The sequence below is a fragment of the Heterocephalus glaber genome, unplaced genomic scaffold (genome assembly GCF_053883595.1).
Source record: "Heterocephalus glaber isolate CG9 unplaced genomic scaffold, H.glaber_assembly_v1.0 deba00001600, whole genome shotgun sequence".
In the NCBI taxonomy this organism is placed as follows: domain Eukaryota; kingdom Metazoa; phylum Chordata; class Mammalia; order Rodentia; family Bathyergidae; genus Heterocephalus; species Heterocephalus glaber.
In genome coordinates, this window is record NW_028258372.1 from 17,116,151 (window position 1) to 17,138,846 (window position 22,696).

The window sequence follows — 22,696 nt, forward strand, 5'->3', positions numbered from 1 at the left end:
CACCTCAGCGTCCAAATGTGTGCCTGTCTGGAGCAGGCTGGAATGGCATGTTCCCCGTGATGAGGGACCCTGCGACGGCATCCACAGGTGTGCCTGTCCGGGGCCGGCTGGATCGGTGTGCTCCCCATAATGAGGGACCCTGCAATCGCGTTCACAAGTATGCCTGTCTGGAACAGGCTGGATTGGCATTTTGCCCGTGATGAGGGACCCTGTGATGGTGTCAACAGGTGTGCCTGTCTGGAACGGGCTGGTTCATTGTACTCCCCGTGATGAGGGAACCCACGATGGCGTCCACAGGTGTCCCTGTCTGGAACGCGCTGGATTGGCATTTTCCTCACGATGAGGGACCCTGCTATGGTGTCCACAGCTGTGCCTGTCTGGAGCAGGCTGGATCGGCATGTTCCCCCTGACAAGGGACCCCACTACAGCATCCATAAGTGTGCCCGTCTGGAACCTGCTGGAGCAGCATGTTCCCCACAACAGTGGACCCCACAACTGCATCCACAGGTGTGCCTGTCTGGAACAGGATGGAGCGCTGTGTTCTCCATGATGAGGGACCCCGCTTCAGCATCCGCTGGTGTGCCTGTCTGGAATCGGCTGGATCAGCCCGTTTCCTGTGATGAGGGACCCCACTGTAGCATCCAAATACGTGCCTGTCTGGAGAGTGCTTAACTGGCATCTTCCCCGTGACGAGCAACCCTGCTATGGCGTCCACAGCTGTACCTGTCTGGAGCAGGCTGGAGCGGCGTGTTCCCCACAATAAGGAGCCCCTCTATGGCATCCACAGCTGTGCCTGTCCAGAACAGGCTGGATCGGCGTGTTCCCTGGGACCGGGGACCCCACTATGTCATCCACAGATCTGCCTGTCTCGAACAGGCTGGATTGGCATGTTTACCATGACCAGGCGACCCCACTATGGCATTCACAGCTCTGGCTGTCGAATGGGCTGGGTTGGTTTGTTCCCCACGATGATGGGCCCCGCTATGGTGTCCACAGATCTGCCTGTCTCGAACAGGCTGGATTGGCATGTTCCCTGTGACTGGGGACCCCGCTACAGTGTCCACAGATCTGCCTGTCTGGAACAGGCCTGATCAGGGTGGTCCCCATGACGAGGGATGCCGCGATGGCATCCACTGATGTACCTGTCTGGAACGGGCTGGATCGGCATGTTCGTGTGACCGGAGACCCCGGTATGGCATCCACAGATGTGCCTGTCTGGAATGGGCTGTATCGACGTGTTCCCCGTGACCAGGACCCCACTATGGCCTTCTGTTTTTTGATAAGGTTGTCTAAATTTTTATCATTTTCATTTATTCTTTCACAAAACCATCTCTGATTCATTGATTTTTTGTATCATTCTCTTAGCCTCCATTGCATTGATTTCTGCTGTGATCTTTATAATTTCCTCTCTTGTATGAGCTTTGGGTTTGTTGTGCTCTTCTTTTTCTAGGAGCTTGAGGTTCAGCATTAGGTTATTTTAGCTCTCTCTGTTTTCCTAATACGGGCATTCACTGCTTTGAATTTCCCATGTAGAACTGGTTTCATTGTTTCCCATAGATTCCTGTATGTTGTACTGGCATTGTCATTTACTTGTAGAAACTATTTAATTTCTTCTTTAATTTCTTCTGTGACCCATTGGTTGTTCAGGAGGGTGTTATTCAATTTCCATGTGTTTGTGGGGGCATTGCCATTTCTTATGTTATTGATCTCCAATTGTATTGCACTGTGGTCTGATAATATACAGGGGGTAACTTCAATTCTTTTACATTTACTTAGACATGTCCTATGAGCTAGCATGTTGTCTATTCTGGAGAATGACCCGTGTGCAGCTGAAAAGAATGTGTATTCCGATTTTGTGGGGTGGAACACTCTGTAAACATGTATTAAGTCCATTTGTTCTATAACTTGGTTCAGTTCCAGAATTTTCAAGAATTTTTTTTTTTTTTTTTTGGTATGGGGGATCGAACTTGGGACCTTGCGCTTTTGAGGCAGGTGGTGGAACCACTGAGGTAAATCCCCAGCCCTTAGTTCTAGAATTTTCTGATTAACTTTTTGTCTTGGTGATCTGTCTATTTGGGTTAGTGGGGTATTGAGGTCCTCCACTATAAATATATTAGTGCTTATTTGGTTTTTCTTGCCCATTAATTTTTTTTTTGTATAGTTGGGGGTATGCATATTTGGTGCATATATATTTGGGACTGTTATCTCTTCCTCTTGGGTTATTCCCTTCACAAGGATATAGTGACCATCTTTGTCTCTCTTAATTAGTTTTGGTTTGAAATCTACTTTGTCTGCAAATAAGATTGCTACCCCTGCTTTTTTTCTGGGTTCCTGTGGCATGGAGAACTGTTTTCCATCCTTTTACTTTCAGTCTGTGAATTTCTTTTTGAGTTAGGTGTGTTTCTTGAATATAGCATATTGTTGGATTTTGGTTCTTAATCCATTCCGCCAGTCTATTTCTTTTGATTGGTGAATTGAGGCCATTAACATTGATGGTTATATTTGATAGATATTGACTCATCTTTGTCATGATGTTTTACTCTTGTTGGGTCTTTTATTTTTTATTTTTTCCCCTTTCCCTTTAGTTTCTTGCCTTCCTTAGTAGCATCCCTCTGTTGGGCTTCATGGAGTTGTGATCTTTATTGTCTTTTTCTAGGATATTGTTTAGAATTGTTTAGAGTGCTGGTTTGGTGTTCATGAAACTTTTCAGGTGTTCTTTGTTGTGGAAGTATCTAATTTTCCCATCAATTTTGAAAGATAATTTTGCAGGATACAACAATCTAGGTTGGAAGTTATTTTCTTTTAGGGCTTGAAATACTTCACTCCAGGCTCTCCTTGACTTGAGGGTGTGTTTAGAAGTCTGCTGTGATTCTGATGGGCTTTCCTTTGTAGTTGATTTGCTTCTTTTCTCTAACTGCTTGTATGATTTTGTTCTTCTGTTGAGTTTCTGGGATCTTGACTATGATATGTCTATGTGTAGATTTTTTTATCGTGGCTAGTTGGAGTTCTATATGCCTCAATTATCTGTATGTCCAATTCTCTTCCTCTGTCTGGGAAGTTTTCCACTATTATGTCTGTGAACAGTTTTTATTATGTCTATTGTACTTTCTATTGTTTTTTCTTGGACTCCTATCAGTCTTCTATTATTCTTCTTTGTATCATCTACTAGCTACTGGATTTGTTTCTCATAGTCCCTTACTATTTTTAAGAAATCTCTGTTTTCATGGTCCTTAACCACAATCTTGTCTTCTGTATCTGATATTCCATCTTCATATTCTCTTAATCTGCTGTGGCTACTTTCAGTGGAGTTCCTAATCTCCTGAATATCTGTTTGAAACTGTTTCATGGATTCCATTTCTTTCTTATGTTGGGCAATCATGGTTTCCATTTCTTTCTCATGCTGGTCATTCATGGCTTCCAGCATGTTTCTGAGTTCATCTTTTTTTTAATTGTTTCTGTTCTAGAGCCTCTAATCATATCTTTCACTATGCTCACCATCTCTATAGTTATCTGGGAAATTATTTCTGCTTTGAATTTTTCTAGAACCTCATTCATCTGTTTTGTTACTTCCTGTGCTATCAGTTCAGAGTGTCCAGGTGGTTGGTTATCAGACTTTTCCACCTTATTTCCCCCAGAATTTGCCTTTTCTGGGGTTGAAGCCTGAGTTTGTGCCTAGCTTAAATGTCTTCTCATTTTTGTTTTTGGTACTCTCCTTGGTTTAATTCCTGGGTTGATATTTCAAAGTTGCTTAATGTAGGTATCGTTGTTGCTTGTGTTTAAAACCCTTGTGGAATGATTGCTTTTCAGAGGTGTCTTCCAGATATAGCTTGTGTTTGGGTTTTGAAACTCTAATGACTCTGAGGTTATTTCATTTTCATTATATCAGGAAGGACAACTAATTAGCTCAATCACAAATGATACAATTAGCCCAAATGATACAATCAGCAACATCATAGCATCAAGCGCAGCTTAGAAAATGACAATTTGCAGTAGTCATTAACCTATCACCTTTAACTGTGTGAATTAAATCAAAACCAAGGACCAATCCAACATGTTTATAGTGAATAAACTCTTCAGTATAGCAACTTTACCCTTCAGGATGGGGAGTTAGAAGGAGGTGGGGAGGGAGGGACAGGTAGAAAGATCAGGAAAGATTAGCAGTGAGGCGAGAGAGAGAGAGAGAGAGAGAGAGAGAGAGAGAGAGAGAGAGAGAGAGAGAGAGAGAGAGAAAGGATAAAAGAAAAGAGGAGAAATGTAAAAATTTGAAAAGAGTAGAAAAAAGTAAAAATTAAGAATTAAAAATAAGAGAAAAAATTTGTTTCTTTTTTGCAAATAAGATAAAAATGAAGGGCCTCCTTCAGGGTATGTCTCTACTGTCACAGTAGGCAACATCGGCAGCCGTGTGCATATACAAGTCAGTGAGTCTCAGCCAGCCAGTAGCAAACCTGTGAAATTCAGGGCAGATTTCTGGCTGCTAGTCCCAAGTTGAGCTCCCTATCCTCTTGCAGGTTGAACTCTGAAAAGTTCTACTGCAGGTTTCAGTTGCCCTTCCCCTGAAGATAGTGCAGGTTCCAATGGGAGGTGATGATCCCTCCAACTTATGAAGTATGGTGGTCTGGTGAGCCTTCATTGTAGAGATTCTCTTCACTTTTCAACTAAGCTTCAGTTTTCATCAAGGAGCCTGAGAAGCCCTCTTTCTGTTGCTAACTTCTGCTCTATCTTGTGGTGCTCAGGACAAGGGCCTTTATAATCCCCTGTGCCTCTGTAGTGTGGAAGCAGGTAGCAGAAGAGCCAGGAGGCCAGAGGTGGGGGTGGGGAGCAGGACTGGGCCCTGCAGGCACCCACATGGCTAAGCAGAGAGCTGGATGGAGCAAGAGCTCCAAGTCGCACCTGGGTCCTCACCGTGCTGTGGGCGGAGCACCCCTGCATTTTTTATTAAAGAGGTTTTTTTCTCTCATGTATACTTTTGACCCCTTTGTCAAGAATTAGATGACTGTAATTGTATGAGTTTGTTTCTGTGTCCTCTATTCCTTGGTCTGTGTGTCTATTTTTTAAAAATTCTTTTATTGGTACATTTTAGGTATACAATACATTTACATTTCTCATTGGGAACTTGTACCTTTACATGATGCATCTTGGTTCTTATTTTTTCCCCATTCCCAGCCCTCCCTTCACCCCCTCCACCCTTCCCTATTTACAAAGACTTTGTTTCCATTTTTTCTATTTCTCAAAATTTTTCCTCTAATTAGAAGAATTTAGAACTAAAACCCAGTACTTCCATCTGCCTTGTCCAGTCCTCTTCCTGATACGCAATAAAACATCATCTTAACTCTTTGAATCCAGAATGTGTCAGTCGTATTAACAAAAGTGTGGCAAAATCACTTTACTGCCATAGGCTTCAGTTTCTTTATCAGTAACCTAAGAGTTTAGGTTTGGTTACTTAAATTTTTTGCCTCTGAGATAATATGATCTAGGTCTCTGCGTATGATGGTAAGTCAGTTCAGAACAGATCTTTGAACTGAACTAATAGAAAATTAACTGAAGGAAGATATATTTAGAGGAATAGTATTTAGCAGTTCATCAATAGGAGGAAATTAAGAAATGAGTTGGTGTAATGTGATTTTTTTCCTGCATAGAAATTATCTTTTGTCTTGTTTCAGAAAGAATGTTATGAATGGATCAACACATGCTCTCACCTCCTTTCTGAGCTCAAAGACAAAAAAATGAAATTCCTGACACATGAAGTAAAAGAGAAACTACTTGAAGAAGAGGTACTTATCATGTGTTAGCATCATTCCATTTATAAGAAAATAAGATCTGCCATTATTCAAATTCTTCCTTTACTTTAGTAGATAAATTTAAGCAACTGTTTTCAATCAGTGTTCTTCATCTTTGTCATTTACTCTATCAGACAAGAATTTTGGTTCTGAACAAGAGTACTTGCAACTTTTCTTTTCTTGAGAAGGGAGTCATCTACTCAAACATTTTTTCTGCTCCCTTTGTTAGCAGGTGATTTTTGTACCCTGCTTCACAAGGGAAAGAATAAGTCCCAGGTGGGAGCTCCATGCTACTTCCTCAGATTTAACCTGCTCCTGCCTTACCCTTCCTCCGTTCCAGTCTCTTCCCATTTAAGATTCTGTCTTCCTTTCATTTCATGTCCAATGTCCTCTCTCTTCTGTATCTTTAATGTCTTCCATATCAATCTAAAAACAATCTATAAACATGGTCATTTCTCCCATTCTAAAAGGTATGTCTCTTGATCTTGTCTCCTCTACTACCACTTTCTTTTCTTCCTCCCTATCAGTCACTTCTCCAAAACCTCTGAAACTACTTTAAAGTCACTACAATCCCTGATTATCACCTCTAAGTAGCTCCAATCTCATATTTAACTTGGCTTCTCTGAAGCATTTGGCTCTTGTTAACTATTCACTCCTTTTGCAATCTCTCCCCACAAGACCAAAGTTTCCTTTTTATTTTTATTCATCCTCCTTCTTTTTCCACCTCTGCCTCTTACATGTTGATATTCTGTCCTTAGCTTGCTTTCACTTCTTATTATACACCCCACCTGTTATTGTGTATATCTTGTGGCTTCAACTACCACCTAGTTATCAAGAATCCCAAATCAGCGAATACCAAGTATTTAATGGCAGTCACAAAGCTTTTATTCTTATTGCAGTCTTTTTCAAGGGCAGTCACCTCCAGTAAGTTCTGAAGAAGTTTCCATTACTGTCAAAACCAAACTAACCAATGGTGTATAGCAGTGTTCCTGAATCTGAGAAGGAAGGGAAAGTTTCTATCTATACATTTGTGGCACTTTAAACACTACCTTTTAAAAATATGTACCCTTTACAAATGCTTATTTTTCTGGGATACCCAGATCTTGCTTAGAATTATTTTTTAATTAACTACTGAAAGATTTCATCAATTTTGGAGATCTTCAATTACAGTATAATTTAAACAACTCGATGAATTACCGGAGATATGATCTTGGCTATGAGGGGGAAGCTGAACTTACCCTTTTATAAGGAAGTCACCCTGGGAGAACTAACCCACTCCTGTAGTGAGCAGAGATCCCATGAACAAAAGTTCCATTTCTCAATATTGTTGCATTGGGGATTAAGTCATCAACACGTGAACTTTGGAGGATACAGTAAGACCGTAGCATCATCTATTCATCTATTGCCTCCATTCCATCCATTGCCTCTACTTTTTTTTTTTTCCTTTATAACTCAGGATGAATGTGTATTAGAATCTATCCCCCATGTCCTTTGACATTCTTTCATATTTTCTATCTCTCTGCATTGATCCTAGATCATTGCTTCTGGCTTATCTTCAGTTCACTAATTTACTATTCAGTTGAATTTAATCTACTATATGTTGAGTTTTTAAATTTAGTTGCTGAAATCTTACTTGATCCTTTTTCAGGTCTAATTATTTTTGTAATCTTTCTCTCTTTTCTCAAATTTACACTTGGTACTCAGTGGTTCCCCAACTCACACTCCCTACTCTGAACTCATCTCACTCCCCACACCTGCATATCCAACTTTGTTCATTACTTCTGCAAACAGCAGCATCATCTACCTAGTTGCATGAACAATAAACCACGTGTCATTTAAGATCGTATGCCCATCTAATTAGCCACTAAATGTTGTCTCTTAAATGTTTCTTGAACCCTCCTCTCTTCATTACCCCAACCACTGTGCACATTTCCTCCTTGTGTCTTTCTTTTCCCACCTTTTCTCTCTTCCTTCCTTGCTTTTTTCTACTCTTCTTTTCTTTCTCAAAATCTACTTTCCTGTTGCTGGAATGATTGTTTTAAAATGTAAAATAGAGCTATCAAGTTTTTTTCTGCCTCATTTCTTTGAGGATAAAATCTAATTCCCTGGCCTGACAACCCAGCCCTTCCTCTATGTGTGAACCCCTATCCTTTTGTCTCAAAATTTCTGACCTATTAAACTGATTTTGTTCTCAGAACCAGTCATCTGCACATGGAATCCTCTGTCTAGATCTTTATGTCTTCTGCTCTCCCTTCCTCATACTACAAGAAAAATCTCAGATAATAGCTCCTCTGGGAAACCTTCTTAATCTCTTCTTTCACCCTCACCCACTACTGGGTCTGGATTGGGTGCTTCCACTAAATAACTATATACATCCAGAACATTTTTTTTCTTTTTTTCTTTTTTTTGAGACAAGGTCTTGCTATGTAGTTCAGGCTGGCCTTGAACTCATGCAATCCTCCTGCCTCAGCCTCCCAAGTGCTGGGATTACAAGGGTGTACCACCACTCCTAGGTAGAACATTTTCTTGTCCTCAAAATTTTAAGTTTTTTAAGGGCAGGGACCATTTTTATTAACCTTTGTGTTATCACTGGGACAGTACTCAGTTGCAGAATCACTGCTCATTTAATGTTTGAACAAATAATCACTAATATTTATATATACTAACATATAATATTGTTACATTGCACAGGACATTATAAAAGAATTAACTGAGCCTAAAATAGAAAAGCCTGTTCAAGAGGATGAAGGAGAAAATAAGGAGGATGAGAAACTTCAGAAGGAAGAGGAAGAAGAGAAACCAGAAGAGGTAAGATTATGTGCTAGGCATGGTGGTGCACACCTGTAGTTTCAGCTACTTGGGAAGCTGAGGCAGGAGGATCCCTTAAACCCAGAAACTGATTTTGGGCAACGTGGCAAGACCTTGTATTATGTAGTATTGCTTTTTCATTTCTCCTTCTCTTTTGTAAAACTAGACATAAGTACCATGGAAAGTAGAAGTAGGTCATCTAGAGTGAACTGTTCCTTCTTTTCCCCATAAAGCTTTATTCACACCTGCAGGCACACATTATTTTTTTCCTCTAGAGGAAAAGGTGTCTCTTCCTTTCTAAATCCAGCAATTTCCCATTAGCTTTATTCACACCTACCCTGTTATCTATACAGTCTCTCACCATAGTGCTGGGTTTTTGTTTGGTTGGTTTTAGTTTTGTATTTTTGAGATGGGGGTCTCACTATGTAGTTCAGGGTGCCCTTGAACTCACTATGTAGTCCATGCTGACCTTGAACTCAGCCTTCTAAGTGCTGGGATTATAGGTGTGCATCACCTCACCTGGCTTCTGTCCCTATTTTTTTAAATTATGATTTAAACTCCATGTCTCCACTCTCAGCTGGCTTTCCCACTTCCTTTCAGGGCCAGCCCCATACCTCTCCTCACCTTACCCTGCTCTTTCCTTGCTGATGCATTAGTAGTAATAGAAACCCTTTCTAGGCATTCGTGGTGATAATAATACTAAGAAATACAATGGTAACTACCAATAATTGAGTGCCTATCATGAGCTATAATGCTCTACGCATGTTATCTCTTATCTACACAAAACAACTTCAATAAGTATAATAGTACCTTCATTTTATAGATAGGAAAATTGAACCTCAGAAAGTCTGACTGACTTACAGAATCATATTGCTTTAAGTGGAAGAACCAGTGTTCAAAGCAAGATGAGCCTGGCAGAAGAGCCTTGCTGGATCCTAGATTGACTGCTACTGTCTTTGGCATCCAGACCTCAAGCCTGCGTAACACTCTCTGTAGTGTTTCTTCTCTGAAGGTAGTTTAAATAGTGCCACAACTCCAGGCTCTGTTCCAGGCCTTCTACTCATTGCAAAGGCAGGACAACAATATTATGGTACACTCAAGCTTCTTTTAACTAGCACTTCAGTTTTATTCTGACAAAGTGTCTGGCATATAGGAGGGAAAGTACTTTTCCATTTAGTTACAGAATAAATTGAAATATTATTGTTGTTATTATCATTATTATCATTAATATGTGGACTTAGTTCAGGCTCTTTCCTGTCTATTTTATAGCATCTATTGTTGTAGTCAGGGAATAGACTTAATACAGGACAAAATTTATAGGATTATTTTATAATATTCACCCAAAAAGTCAAATGCAGAGGAGTGCAAGAGATCTCTCCACACACCAGAGACCCAAAGAATCCAGCCGAGGGCCTGGATCCCATGGCAGTGTTCCACACAAGTCCAGCTTAAGGCCTAGAGCCCTAGGGAATGTCCTCCATGAGTCCAGCTAGAGGCCTAGAGCCCATGGCAATGTCTCATGCAAGTCCTACTGAGGATCTGCACCGGGAAGGCCCAAAGGCCAGTGGTGGAAGCTAAAAAGTCTGCTCTGGTGGGGTGAAGGATTTGTGCCACCAGGCTGAGAGTTTTGCACCAGAGCCAGGAAGCGATGCTCAAGGCAAATCCCAGAGCTCCCCTGATGAGAACAGCAGCCATCCCCAGTGACAGGGAGGACCCAAGCTCCTCTGATGATGAGAACAACCAAGATCATATCAGGAAAACCAGCCGAGGCAAACTTCTCCAAGTAAATCAACAGCCTACAGTCTTCCCCTCCAGTTCTCCTTTTATGCCACTGGCAACAACTCTTGGTGAGCCTTCCATGCCCAGAACCATGCTTAACCATTGGTTAATTCACCACATCTATCCAGCCTTCAAATATTATTTTCTCTGTAACAATCTGGAATTTCTAGGTGAACCCTTTTCTGGGTGCATATGACCCTTGAAACACACTTCATGCTAACAGTAATCATGTTGTACCATAATTATTCATTTTATTATCTGTTTCTCTTGCTATACTTGAGTTCCTGAGTTCTGGAAGAAATCCTTTGTTTTTTCCATGGTTATATTCACTTGTCCCTAATCCTTTATTTCCACAATTTTGTAGTGTTTGTTGTGTGTAAGTCTTCAAAAATGTCTGCTGAATGATTAAGGCAAGTGAAAATTAAAATTTCAGGCATGTCTCCAGGTAACTTGACATGTCACTGTATTAAACATCACCTGGCTAACAGGTCCTTGGTGTTTCTTTGCTGCAGGAACCTTCAACATCTACAGAGAAGGAAAAAGTCATTAGATTCATTGGAGAAGATGAAAATGTTCATTCCAAACCTCTACTTGAAGCAGATGCATTGTCTTCCTGGGTATGTATCTAGAACTGAATTTAAAACTGTTAACATTATGTGAAAATGATATGGGGCTGGGGATTTAGCTCAGTGGTTTCGCCTCCTGCTGCACAAGGACAAGGACCCAAGTTTGATACCCAGTACAAATAAAAAAAAAAAGAAAATGATATGGATCTCTATAACTTTTAGTTTTTCCAAGAGGAAAAAGGGGTCCTAAGTAATATATTTTATAGATTTTTTTTCTTGTAGAATCTTCTATTTTAAAAACTCTCATTTTTTTCACCTTAACTTTACAAAACTTCTTTCTCATCTTTAAGCCTTATTTTAATATCAGAATTTCATCCTTTCATTAGTTTAACAAATCCTCTATCACTATGTGACCAATCAACATCCTCATTCGGCAGATTTTATTGAGATCTGTGAGGAGCACATACTTCAACCACAAGAATTGTTATGAGATTGGAAATTTAGAGATAGTGGCTATGGAAACTCATTAGGAAGGCAGATATAAAATTTCTTCACAGTAATTTCATTCTAGGACCGTGGTACACTTATGTCAACACTAGATGTCTCTCTCCCTCCCCCTCCCCCTCCCCCTCCCTCTCCCTCTCCCCATCCCTCCCGCTACTGGGATCTAACTCCGGTCCTTGCGCTTGCTCAGCAGGTGGCGAAACCACTGAGCTAAAGCCCCGGCCCATGAATATTGTGATTTTAAGAGTCAATGGATGGGCTTCATTAGGTCAGTCCCCTGAAATTAGATACAATGTTTTATGTGTGTGTACATATTGTGTATTTGCTTGGATTGGGAGAATCAATTGACTTCATAAAATTTCTCAACCCTAAAGAACCATTTCATTGTTAGGGAGTCTGATCCATTGGAATAAGTGGTGGTATATTTAAGGGTGGAGATCTGTAGTGAGGATAGTGGTTGATGACAGCTAGGTCACTAAGGTGGAGGCCTGGCCCAAAGGAGAGGCAAATTACAGGGTTGTACACTAAGCAAATTGTAGGCAATAAGATCTAATTCTGATAGGAAGATATGAGAAATCATGTGGAGTACAAAACGGGGGTAAGAAGAGTGCACATTCTCCTAATGTGGATACTTTTCATCCAGTTTTTATGGTGATACATTAATTTGTCAGTCATTAAGACTGTATGAGGCATAGATGTTAAAGGAAGCAGTACAAATGCAATGCAGTGTCCTAAGACATGTTTTAAAAAACACCAGTCCCAGGCAAAGCCTTCCTGCATCAGACTTCTTCACTTGAAGTAAGAACCCTGCTATGCCATCCAAGGGATGCATGAGAGTCAGGTTCTGGAGCCAAGCAAAAAGCAGGGGAAAACAGGAGCCTATAATGTGGAGCAAAAGCGAGGAGTATTGCATGTCCTCATGCATGTCTTTGATGCAGCTCCTAGGCACCACCATTCTGTATATGATACTGTGTGGTACCGTGTGGATAGCTCAGCTGAGGAGGATGTGGCTCAGAAACTCCATCTCTGGGCTTATGAAAAATTCTGCTGCTTCCTTAGATCACTGAAAACCAAGCTGTCTAGGTTCTCACTGATGGTCTGGAGAGTGGACCAAAATGCCATGTAGATGTACAATTATTTGCAAGTGTTTAGAGGTCAAGAATCACATTCATTCTGTGAGGTGGCACCAGGAGCACTCTACAGGTAGAGTCACCCAGGCTGGAACAGAAGAGGCTTAATTATGCCAGTTTGGTGGGGACAAGATTGATGTTGGTAACCAGAAAAGAAAGTTTCCTTGAACTGGCTCATGAGGTCAGACATTTGGGCCAGAAGGTAAAGCTGGGGCAGAGTAACTTGATTTAGGCCACATGTTCCTTCTGTTTACAAAGATATTGGGGCTCCCTATAGATAGTTCAAAGTCTCAAAACTTTCCACTTTTTTCTTTTGTTTTTATTTGTTTGTTTTTCCTTTATGTTTTTTCATAGACACTCAGCATCTAGACCTAAGAACAAAAATAAACATTTAGGTGCCGGGAATTTAGCTCAGTGATCCTGGTGCCTGCCTCGCAAGTGCAAGGTCCCAGCTTCAATCCCTGGTACCAAAAATAAAAATATAATAAATCATTAGTAAGGATACATGTCCAAGGCACCTGCTGGGGAGCTGTGATCTTTCTCTTCCTGATGTAAAAGCACAGCTTCCAGGAAACAGTACACTTGACTGATATTAGGGATGGAAAGGAAAAAAAGAGAAAGGGATAGGGAAGCAAAAACTTTGTGATCTGCAGGTATAACTTGCCATGGTCCTGGGAGCTGATTTGTAGAACAGGAAAGCTCTAAGATGTAGCTGGGTCCTGGGTTTCTAGTGAGAAGCTCCAGACTACTGGGAAGCTAGAGATCTGAACATGGAGAATTCTAGTTAACTCCTAGTGTTTCTTTTTTCCAAATGACTACGGGACAAGATTTTCCTGGGACTGAGATGCACGTGATATCTCAACAGAGGTGGTAGTGAGTCATTACCAGTTTGGGTAGGATAATTGCTTGGCCTGATAAACCAGAGCCTTACTCCTATTGTTACCTAATGTCTTAGTGCTTACCATGTGAGGGGTCTGAATAATAATATATTATTCAGAACTGTCCTCAGTGAGATGGGAGATAGTTTGTTTTTGTTTTGTGAGATAGGGTCTTGTTATGTAGTTCAGGCTGGCCTTGAATTCTCTATATAGCCCAGTCTGGCCTCAAATGTGTGGCAATCCTCCTGCCTCAGCCTCCTGAGTGCTCGGATTATAGGCATGCACCACCATATCTGGCTTGTAGGAATTCCTAAGGATTATATTCAAAGCTGGCGCTCCTATACAAAAACATAGCCTTCCATGCTGTATTGAAGTATGGCTACCAATTTGGCACTATGTCTAAGTCACTGGTGAACCAAATGATCCATTAACCAGCATTGACTTTGCCTGTCTTGCCGGGGAAGGCCACTCTGCCTTCAGGTGTGGCCCAATTTAGTCAGTTCTGAGTTGTTGTTTCACAGCAATCTTGTGATCCTTTCTGGGCCAGAATTAGAATCAGAATCCCTGGCAGCCTGAATTCTATAACATTTCAGCTGTCAGAGATATGGGATGTCTAAATTCAGGAAGCTCTTCCAGAGGCTACCAAAAATGTTCAGTGCAGTGCACCTTAATGCAGACACTTGGCTGTGTGAATAGAGTGGCTTATAGCTCAGCTACTCAAGCAAGAAAGACATTAGAAACCGATTTTCTAAGGGTCATCTTAAACCTATAGGTCTTAACTATGCATAGTTACAAGTGTGTGAAGAAGATAAGGCATTTTACTGGATCACCTGTTAATTCCTTTGGAAGGGCAAGCAGGGTCCAGAGTTGGGATCAGCAGTATTTACAACACAAAAATAGACATTCTGCCTTCCACCTTCTCATTTGTGTTAAAGGATGTCTGTGTTCTCCTTTTATAATACCATGGACCTCAGCCATAGGTATCAAGAGCATTGATTACCCATTTTATAACAGCAACTGGGAAGGGACTTTGAAATAGATGGCTCCAGGAAGTATATCCAAAGCTGATAGGGACACAAACCTGGCTGGAAGTTCAGTGCTGAGAACTGAAAAGGAGCTGTGTGAGATCTGAGTGACTCCATTTTAAAATTTGGCCCCATTTTAGAGTAAGGTGGCCTGGACATAAATTCTAGTTCCAAGAAAAACCACAAGATGCACTTTGGCCACCTGCCTGTGATAATGTTCAGCAGTCCCCTAGCAACTAGCCTAGCAACAGCTAATCAGTAGCTGCCTCAATGTCCCAGATGCTCTTCTTGATGGCCTGCAACAGCTAATCAGTAGTTACCCCAATACCCCAGTATCCCAGATGTTCTTTTCGATGACTTGAGCAGCCATTTGCAGTTCAGCACGCAAGGCCCAACCAATTAGGTTTAAACTTTCAAAACTTGCTAAATGCTAGCCAATTGTGTGATTTGCGTGTGATTTGAAACCCCGCGCCTTTTTGAAACCCCGCGCCTTGCTGTAACCTCTATAAAAACCCCTGGTGTTTTAGAGTCGAGGCTCTCAACCCTGACCCGCTGCGTCGGTGTCGGATAAGAGTCCCTGCTCGAGCTTGAATAAACGACCCCCGTGTGTTTGCATCGGAATCGGCTCCTTGGTGGTCTTTGGGGACCTCGCGATCTGAGCACAACAGCTGGACCTAGAATCATATCTTCTGTGAGGCATGCCCAACTTAGAGATATTGGTCCAATCCAAATCCCATTGGAAGAGTCAGACCCCAGCAAGACCAAGCCAAAAAGGTCAAAGGCAGAATTGGAGTCAAAGCTATAACAGATACAAACAAAGAGAGTCTAATACAGGGCCAGGGATTTAGCTCAGTGGTTCCTCCACTTGCCTCAAAAGCAGAAGGTCCTGAGTTCAATCCCTGGTACCAAAAAAAAAAAAGAGTCTAATACATTTTAGGGGCTATGGGCCCATGTCCATCTCTAGCATACTGTGAGTGACAGAGCATAAAAGCCATAGGAAAGTTAAGAATATGAACAAAGGGCCCAAGGCTATAACTGTGATTAGTGTATGGGTGATGCATGGGTAGTTACCACTTGATGTACTTAGAAGATGCTAGCAGTAAGCATCCAGCATTTCAAACCAAAAGAATTTCCTGAAGGCGGACCCCTAAACATTAATATATACTTGCCAGTATCAGAACAGAGGGATATTTTCTTGGTACATTATCACTAAATGTATATCTGATGACTGAATAAGGAAAGTCAGAAAGTTCAAGTGTATACTCCTGGTTTACCTTAGGTTCTACTATGGTTATAGTTGTTTCACAGGGCCATAAACCATGTGTGGATTCCAATCTAAGAACAAATAAATAGCATATACTGTATAGGTATAGCCATATCACATACTGCTTTTTCAGGCTGAAAATGATATTACATTAGTCTCCCCCTATCTGGGGAGGATACCTTCCAAGATCCTGAGTGAATGCCTGAAACATGGGATAGTACCTGGGTTAATCATCTTTGTGTCACTATAAAAAAATACCCAAGACAAGCAATTTATTTTTTTTATTAAGTTTATTGGTACATTTCAGGTATACAATATGATGACATTCATCATTGGGAATTTGTACCTTCACATGATATATCTTGGTTCTTATTTTTTCTCCCTTCCCCTGCCCTCCCTTCAACTCCTCCACCCCTCTCTATTTACAAAGACTTTGTTTCCATTTTTTCTTCTTCTCATATTTTTTCCTTTCCCCTCCTCCCTCTTCCTCTTCCCCTTTAGACCTTTTCTTCCTGCAATACAGGTATTATTTTCCCATTAAGTTTATTGGTACATTTTAGGTATAAAATACAGTTACATTCATCATTGGGATCTTGTACCATTACATGAAGATGTTGGTTCTCATTTTTTCCCCATTCCCCTGCCCTCCCTTCACCCCCTCCACCCTTCCCTATTTGCAAAGACTTTGTTTCCATTTTTTTCCTTTTCTCATATTTTTTCTTTTTCCTTCTTTCCTTTCCCCTACCCCTTCCACTTCCCCTACTCCTTTAGACCTTTTCTTCCTATTACAAAATATCAATTATACATTTTTCAAATTACAGTATCAAGATCTAGGAGACATTACCACAGATTTTACAGAATTTAAAAGGATATAGAAACCATATTACAAAAATCTTTCTTGAAATAAATTTGACAACTTCTAAGAAGTACTTTGGAGGACAAATTAATGAAACTAGGGCCGGGGATTTAGCTCAGTGGTTTCGCCGCCTGCTGCGCAAGCGCAAGGACCGGAGTTTGATCCCCGGTACCAAAAAAAAAAAAAATAATGAAACTAACTCTGGAGGAAATATAAAATTTGAATAGCACCTATTAAAGAAAGTATATTCCTAGCTTGAAAACCTACCTATATGACAACAACAGGCTCATATACATTTTAACTGATAAATTATATCAAACATTTAAAGCAGCAAAAAGAAGGAACACTTCTCCCCTCATTTTAGGAAATCAACATTGTGCTAATCCTAAAACTGGATAAAGATAATAGAAGAAAAAAGTATGAACAAAGATAGAAATTTGTTTTACAAAACAAACTATTAGAAGTCAGATCTGGCAGTATGTAGAAAGTAGTTTTATTATGGGGATGGCAGTGTTGGTTCAGCATTGGAAGGAAGATCCACCCCCAAAAGTCATCATTTTAACAGAGGAAAGGAAAAAGCCATATGATCCTGTCACTAGTTGGAGAAAAAGTATTGGACTAAATTCTACAGCTGTTCATGGTAAAAGCTATCAGGAGACTAGAAGTAGAACAGAAACTTCTCAACAGATCAAAGACATGTACTCCATAGTTCCAGCAAAAACGCCTTATATGAATGGAGAAGATACAATGCTTTCTCCCTAAGGTGGGGAACAAGGGCAGATATGCCTACTCTTTGTCTGTCCATTAAACTTTGAAACATAGGCCTAAACCAAAATACCAAGACAAGCAATTTAAAGGAGGAAAGATTTATTTTGGCTTATAGTTTCAGTTCATGATCACTTGGCCCTATTGTCTTTGGGGCTATGATGAGGCAGAACATTATGGTGGGCGTGCATGGTGGAGAAAGGCTGTTTATCTCATGGCAACCAGGAAGAAAAAGGAGAGAGGAGGGGCTAGGGCCAATATCCCTTATAAGGGTGTGCTTCAGTGACCTAACTTCCTTTCATTAGATCCCAGCTCCTGAAAATTGTACCACCTCCCATTAGCACCAATAACTGGGACCAGACCTTCAACACATGAGCTTTGGGTGTGTTTGTGTGTGTGTAAAAACAGTATCTATACAGGCATTGTGATACTATGACCCACCAATCTAATAGCCAAGAGTGCTACAAAAGTGGGTAGCATATATAGCAGGGATACACTGGACAAGTGGATGATGTCAGACAGACCAGGATGGTCACACTACTCAGAAAAGTGTCCAATCTTAAACTCATGAATTGTTACCTCTGATATTTTCAGACTGTGTTTGACCATGAGTAATTGAAGCTGCAGAAAGTAAAGTATAAGGCGGAACTGCTGTATTTACTTTCCAAACAGATTACCTAAGAAAAGGCAGCATAATAGAAAAAACATATGTGACAGAGAAAAGAAGAGAGTAAAATATCTGAAAAACAAGTTTAAAAGTTTAACATAGTTTCTTTTCTCTGGTTTTAGAAAAAAGGTAGCACAGGGCCGGGGATTTAGCTCAGTGGTTTCATCACTTGCTGTGCAAGCTCAAGGACCCGAGTTCAATCCCTGGTACCAAAAAAAAAAAAGAAAAAAGGTAGCACAATGTGGTGGCATATATGATTAAGGATGAGAGGCCTTAATAAGGGTTTTTGCCTCATCCCATTGATCGTGGTTTCATTATGGAAAGTTGCCTAGTGTAGTAGACACTTTACTGTTGCTGGGACAAAATACCCAGCACCCACAACTTTTAAAAGGAGAGGATTATTTAGCTCACGATTTGCAGTGGGTTCAATCCAAAGCCAGCTGGCTCCAAGGCAGCAATGACAATGGTGGAAGGGCCTGGGAGAGAAAAGCTGCTCACCCCATTGCAGCCAGGAAGCAGAGAGAGGGAAGCAGAGAGAGGGAGGAAGCCCTAGGAATAAGAATACACCCAGGTTAGGCTCTCCAAGCTCGACCAGCCAGGTGAGACAAGCAGCCTGAAGCTCCGTGGCCGTCCCGTGCCCTGCCCACGCCATGGTGAGGTCCCAGGGGGCGTCTTGCAGCCCCACCCCAATCCCGCGCTCTACAAGCTAAACCAGCCAGGTGAGACAAGCAGCTTGAACCTCCGTGGCCGTCCCGGGCCCCACCACGGTGAGGTCCACTTAGCCGCGCAGGCACCTCCAAGGCCCAGTCTCGCCCCCGCCCCCGCCCCCGCCCCCGCCCCAAGCCTCTGGCCTTCTGGCTTTTCTGCTATCTGGTCCCACACTACAGAGGCACAGGAGATTATAAAAACCCTTGTCCTGAGCGCCACAAGATAGAGCAGAAGTTAGTAACAGAAAGAGGGTTTCTCAGGCTCCTCGACGAAAACTGAAGCTCAGCAGAAAAGTAAAGAGAACTTCTACAACAAAGGCACATCAGACCACTGTACTTGGTCTGCTGCTGGCTTGCTGAGACTCATTGACTTGTATATGCACAGGGATTCCTACGTTGCTTGCTGTGACAGCAGAGACATACCCTGAAGGAGGCCCATAATTTTTATTGCTATTTGCAAAAAAGAAAAAAAAATTTTTTTCTCTTATTTTTAATTCTTAATTTTTACTTTTTTTACTCTTCAAATTTTTACTTTTCTTTCTTTTATCTTTTCTTTTTCTCTCTCTCTCACTCGTTGTCTCACTGACCCACATTGCTCCTCATCTCCCCATTTGTTCCTTTCTGCACTGAATTCAGATTTCTCCCTTATTGTTCTTTTCTTCTCTTTTCCTTCTCTTATCATTAGGTTTAAAGGAAAGTAAATTCAGTATCTAGCCTCCCTGTTGCAGTTAGGTGATTCTATTCACATCTTTGTTCTTTCATTCTGCCTTTTTCTGTTGCCTTTAACAACTTCTTAGAGTTTGTGTGATATTTCTGTGTCTTCTGGCCTCACTGCTAATCTTACTTGTTCTTTCTATCTGTCCCTCCCTCCCCAACTCCTTTTAACTCCCCACCCTGAAGGGGAAAGATGCTATATTGAAGAGTTCATTCATTATAAACTTATGTTGGGTTGGTCCTCAGTTTTAATTTAACTCACATAGTTAAATGTGATAGATTAATAACTACCACAAATTGTTATTTTCTAAGCTGTGCTTGATGCTATGGTATTGCTGACTATGTCATTTGGGCTAACATGTTGTGATTGATCTGATTAGTTTTCCTTCCTGGTATAAGGAAAATAAAATAGCCTCAGGGTCATTAGAGTCTCAAAACCCAAACACAAGCTATATCTAGAAGACACCTCTGAGAAGCAATCATTCCACAAGGGTTTTAAACACAAGCAACAAAGATACCTACATTAAGCAATTTTGAAATATCAACCCAGGAACTAAACCAAGAACAGTACCAAAAACAAAAATGAGAAGACACTTAAGCAAGGCACAAAGGCAGGCTTCCACACCACAAAAAGGAAATTCTGGGGGAAATGAGGTGGAAAAGTCTGATAAGCAACCACTTGGACACCCTGAACTGATAGCACAGGAAGTAACAAAACAGAGGCATGAGGCTCTAGAAAAATTCAAAACAGAAATAATCTCCCAGATAAATACAAACATGGTGAGCAGAGTGAAAGACATGATTAGAAGCTCTAGAGCAGAAACAGATAAGAAAATAGATGAGATCAGCAACATGCTGGAAGCCATGAATGACCTGCATAAGAAAGAAATGGAAACCATGATCACCCAACATAAGAAAGAAATGGAATCCATGAAACAGATCAAATAGATATTCAGGAGATTAAAAACTCCATTGAGGGGCCAGGAATTTAGCTCAGTGGTTCTGGCACCTGCCTCGCAAGTGCAAGGTCCTGAGTTTGATCCCCGGTACAAAAAAAAAAAAAACTCCATTGAAAGCATGAAGAGCAGACTAAGAGAATCTGAAGACAGAATATCAGATATAGAAGACAGGATTGCGATTAAGGACCATGAAAACAGAGATTTCTTAAGGATAGTAAGGGACCATGAGCAGTCAATCCAACAGCTGCTAGATGATGCAAAGAAGAATAACATAAGACTCACAGGAGTCCAAGAAAAAACAGGAGAAAGTACAATTGACATAAAAATACTGTTCACATAAGTAATAGGGAAAACTTTCCAGACAGAGGTAGAGAATTGGACATACAGATAAGTGAGGCACATAGAACTCCAACCAGCCATGACCAAAAAAAAAATCTACACCTACACATATAATAGTCAAGATCCCAGAAACCCAACAGAAAAACAAAGTTCTACAGGCAGTTAGAGAAAGGAAACAAATCACCTACAAAGGAAAGCCCATCAGAATCACGGCACACTTCTCAACACAAACCCTCAAATCAAGGAGAGCCTGGAGTGAAGTATTTTAAGCCCTAAAAGAAAATAACTTCCAACCTAGACTGTTGTATCCTGCAAAATTATCTTTCCAAATTGATGGGAAAATTAGATACTTTCACGACAAAGAACACCTGAGAAATTTCGTGAACACCAAACCAGCACTCCAAATAATTTTATCCTAGAAAAAGACAATGAAGGTCACAACTCCATGAGGCCCAGCAGAGAGAAGGCACCATGCAAGGCAAGACACTAAAGCAAAAGGGGGGAAATAAGAAATAAAACAGTCAACAACAGTAAAACATCATGACAAGGATGAGTCAATATCTCTTAATTATAACTATCAATGTTAATGGCCTCAGTTCACCAATCAAAAGAAATAGACTGACAGAATGGATTAAGAAGCAAAACCCAGCAATATGCTGTGTACAAGAAACACACCTAGCTCAAAAGGAAATCCATAGACTGAAAGTAAAAGGATGGAAAACAGTTCTCCATGCCACAGGAACCCAGAAAAAAGCAGGGGTAGCAATCTTATTTGCAGACAAAGTAGATTTCAAACCAAAACTAATTAAGAGATACAAAGATGGTCACTACATCCTTGTGAAGGGAACAATCCAAGAGGAAGAGATGACAATCCTAAATATATATGCACCAAATACAAATGCCCCCAACTATACAAAACAAATATTAATAGACATGAAAAACCAAATAAACACTAACACAATTGTAGTGGGGGACCTCAATACCCCACTGTCACAAATAGACAGATCATTTAGACAAACAATTAACAAGGAAATTCTAGAACTGAACCAAGCTATTGAACAACCGGACTTAATAGATGTTTACAGAGTGTCCCAACCCACAAAATCAGAATACACATTCATTTCAGCTGCACACGGGCCCAAAATAGATCACATGCTGGCTCATAGGACATATCTAAGTAAATGTAAAAGAATTGAAGTTATCCCCTGTATATTATCAGACCATAGTGCAATAAAATTGGAGATCAATAACATAAGAAACCACAAGAACTTCACAAACACATGGAAATTGAACAACACCCTCCTGAACAACCAATGGGTGACAGAGGAAATTAAAGAAGAAATTAGACAGTCTCTACAAGTAAATGATAATGCCAGTACAACATACAGGAATCTGTGGGACACAATGAAAGCAGTTCTACATGGGAAATTCATAGCAGTGAATGCCCATATTAGGACAACAGAGAGAACTCAGTTAAATAACCTAATGCAGAACCTCAATCTCCTAGAAAAAGAAGAGCATAACAAACCCAAAGCTCATACAAGAAAGAAAATTATAAAGATCAGAGCAGAAATCAATGCAATTGAGATTAAGAGAACAATACAAAAAATCAATGAATCAAAGAGTTGGTTCTTTAAATAAATAAAATTGATGAACTTTTAGCCAACCTTATCAAAAAAAGGAAAGAAAAGGCTCAAATCCATGCAATTAAGAATGAAAAAGGTGAAGCCACAACAAATCCAGCCGAAATCCAGAGAATCATCAATACCTACTTTGAGAACCTGTACTCTAATAAAATAGAAAACACAGAAGAAATGGACAGATTCCTAGATACATACAAATTGCCAAAATTAAATGAAGATATAGAAATTCTAAACACCCCAATTCAATGAGTGAAATTGAAAATGTAACAAAAAATTTACCAACAAAGAAAAGCCCAGGTCCTGATGGCTTCACTG

The 22,696-nt window shown here is 40.6% G+C and overlaps 1 protein-coding gene across 1 annotated transcript in view; it reads left to right on the top strand.

The window, feature by feature from the left end:
* Axdnd1 (axonemal dynein light chain domain containing 1) overlaps positions 1-22,696 on the top strand; it is a 136,457-nt gene that overhangs the window by 104,413 nt on the left and 9,348 nt on the right. Inside the window, exons 9-12 of the mRNA XM_087194232.1 lie at positions 5,661-5,771; positions 8,469-8,607; positions 9,466-9,476; positions 10,877-10,981. Of these exons, the coding sequence (XP_087050358.1) occupies positions 5,661-5,771; positions 8,469-8,607; positions 9,466-9,476; positions 10,877-10,981 (366 nt within the window). The remainder of the gene's footprint in view (positions 1-5,660; positions 5,772-8,468; positions 8,608-9,465; positions 9,477-10,876; positions 10,982-22,696) is intronic.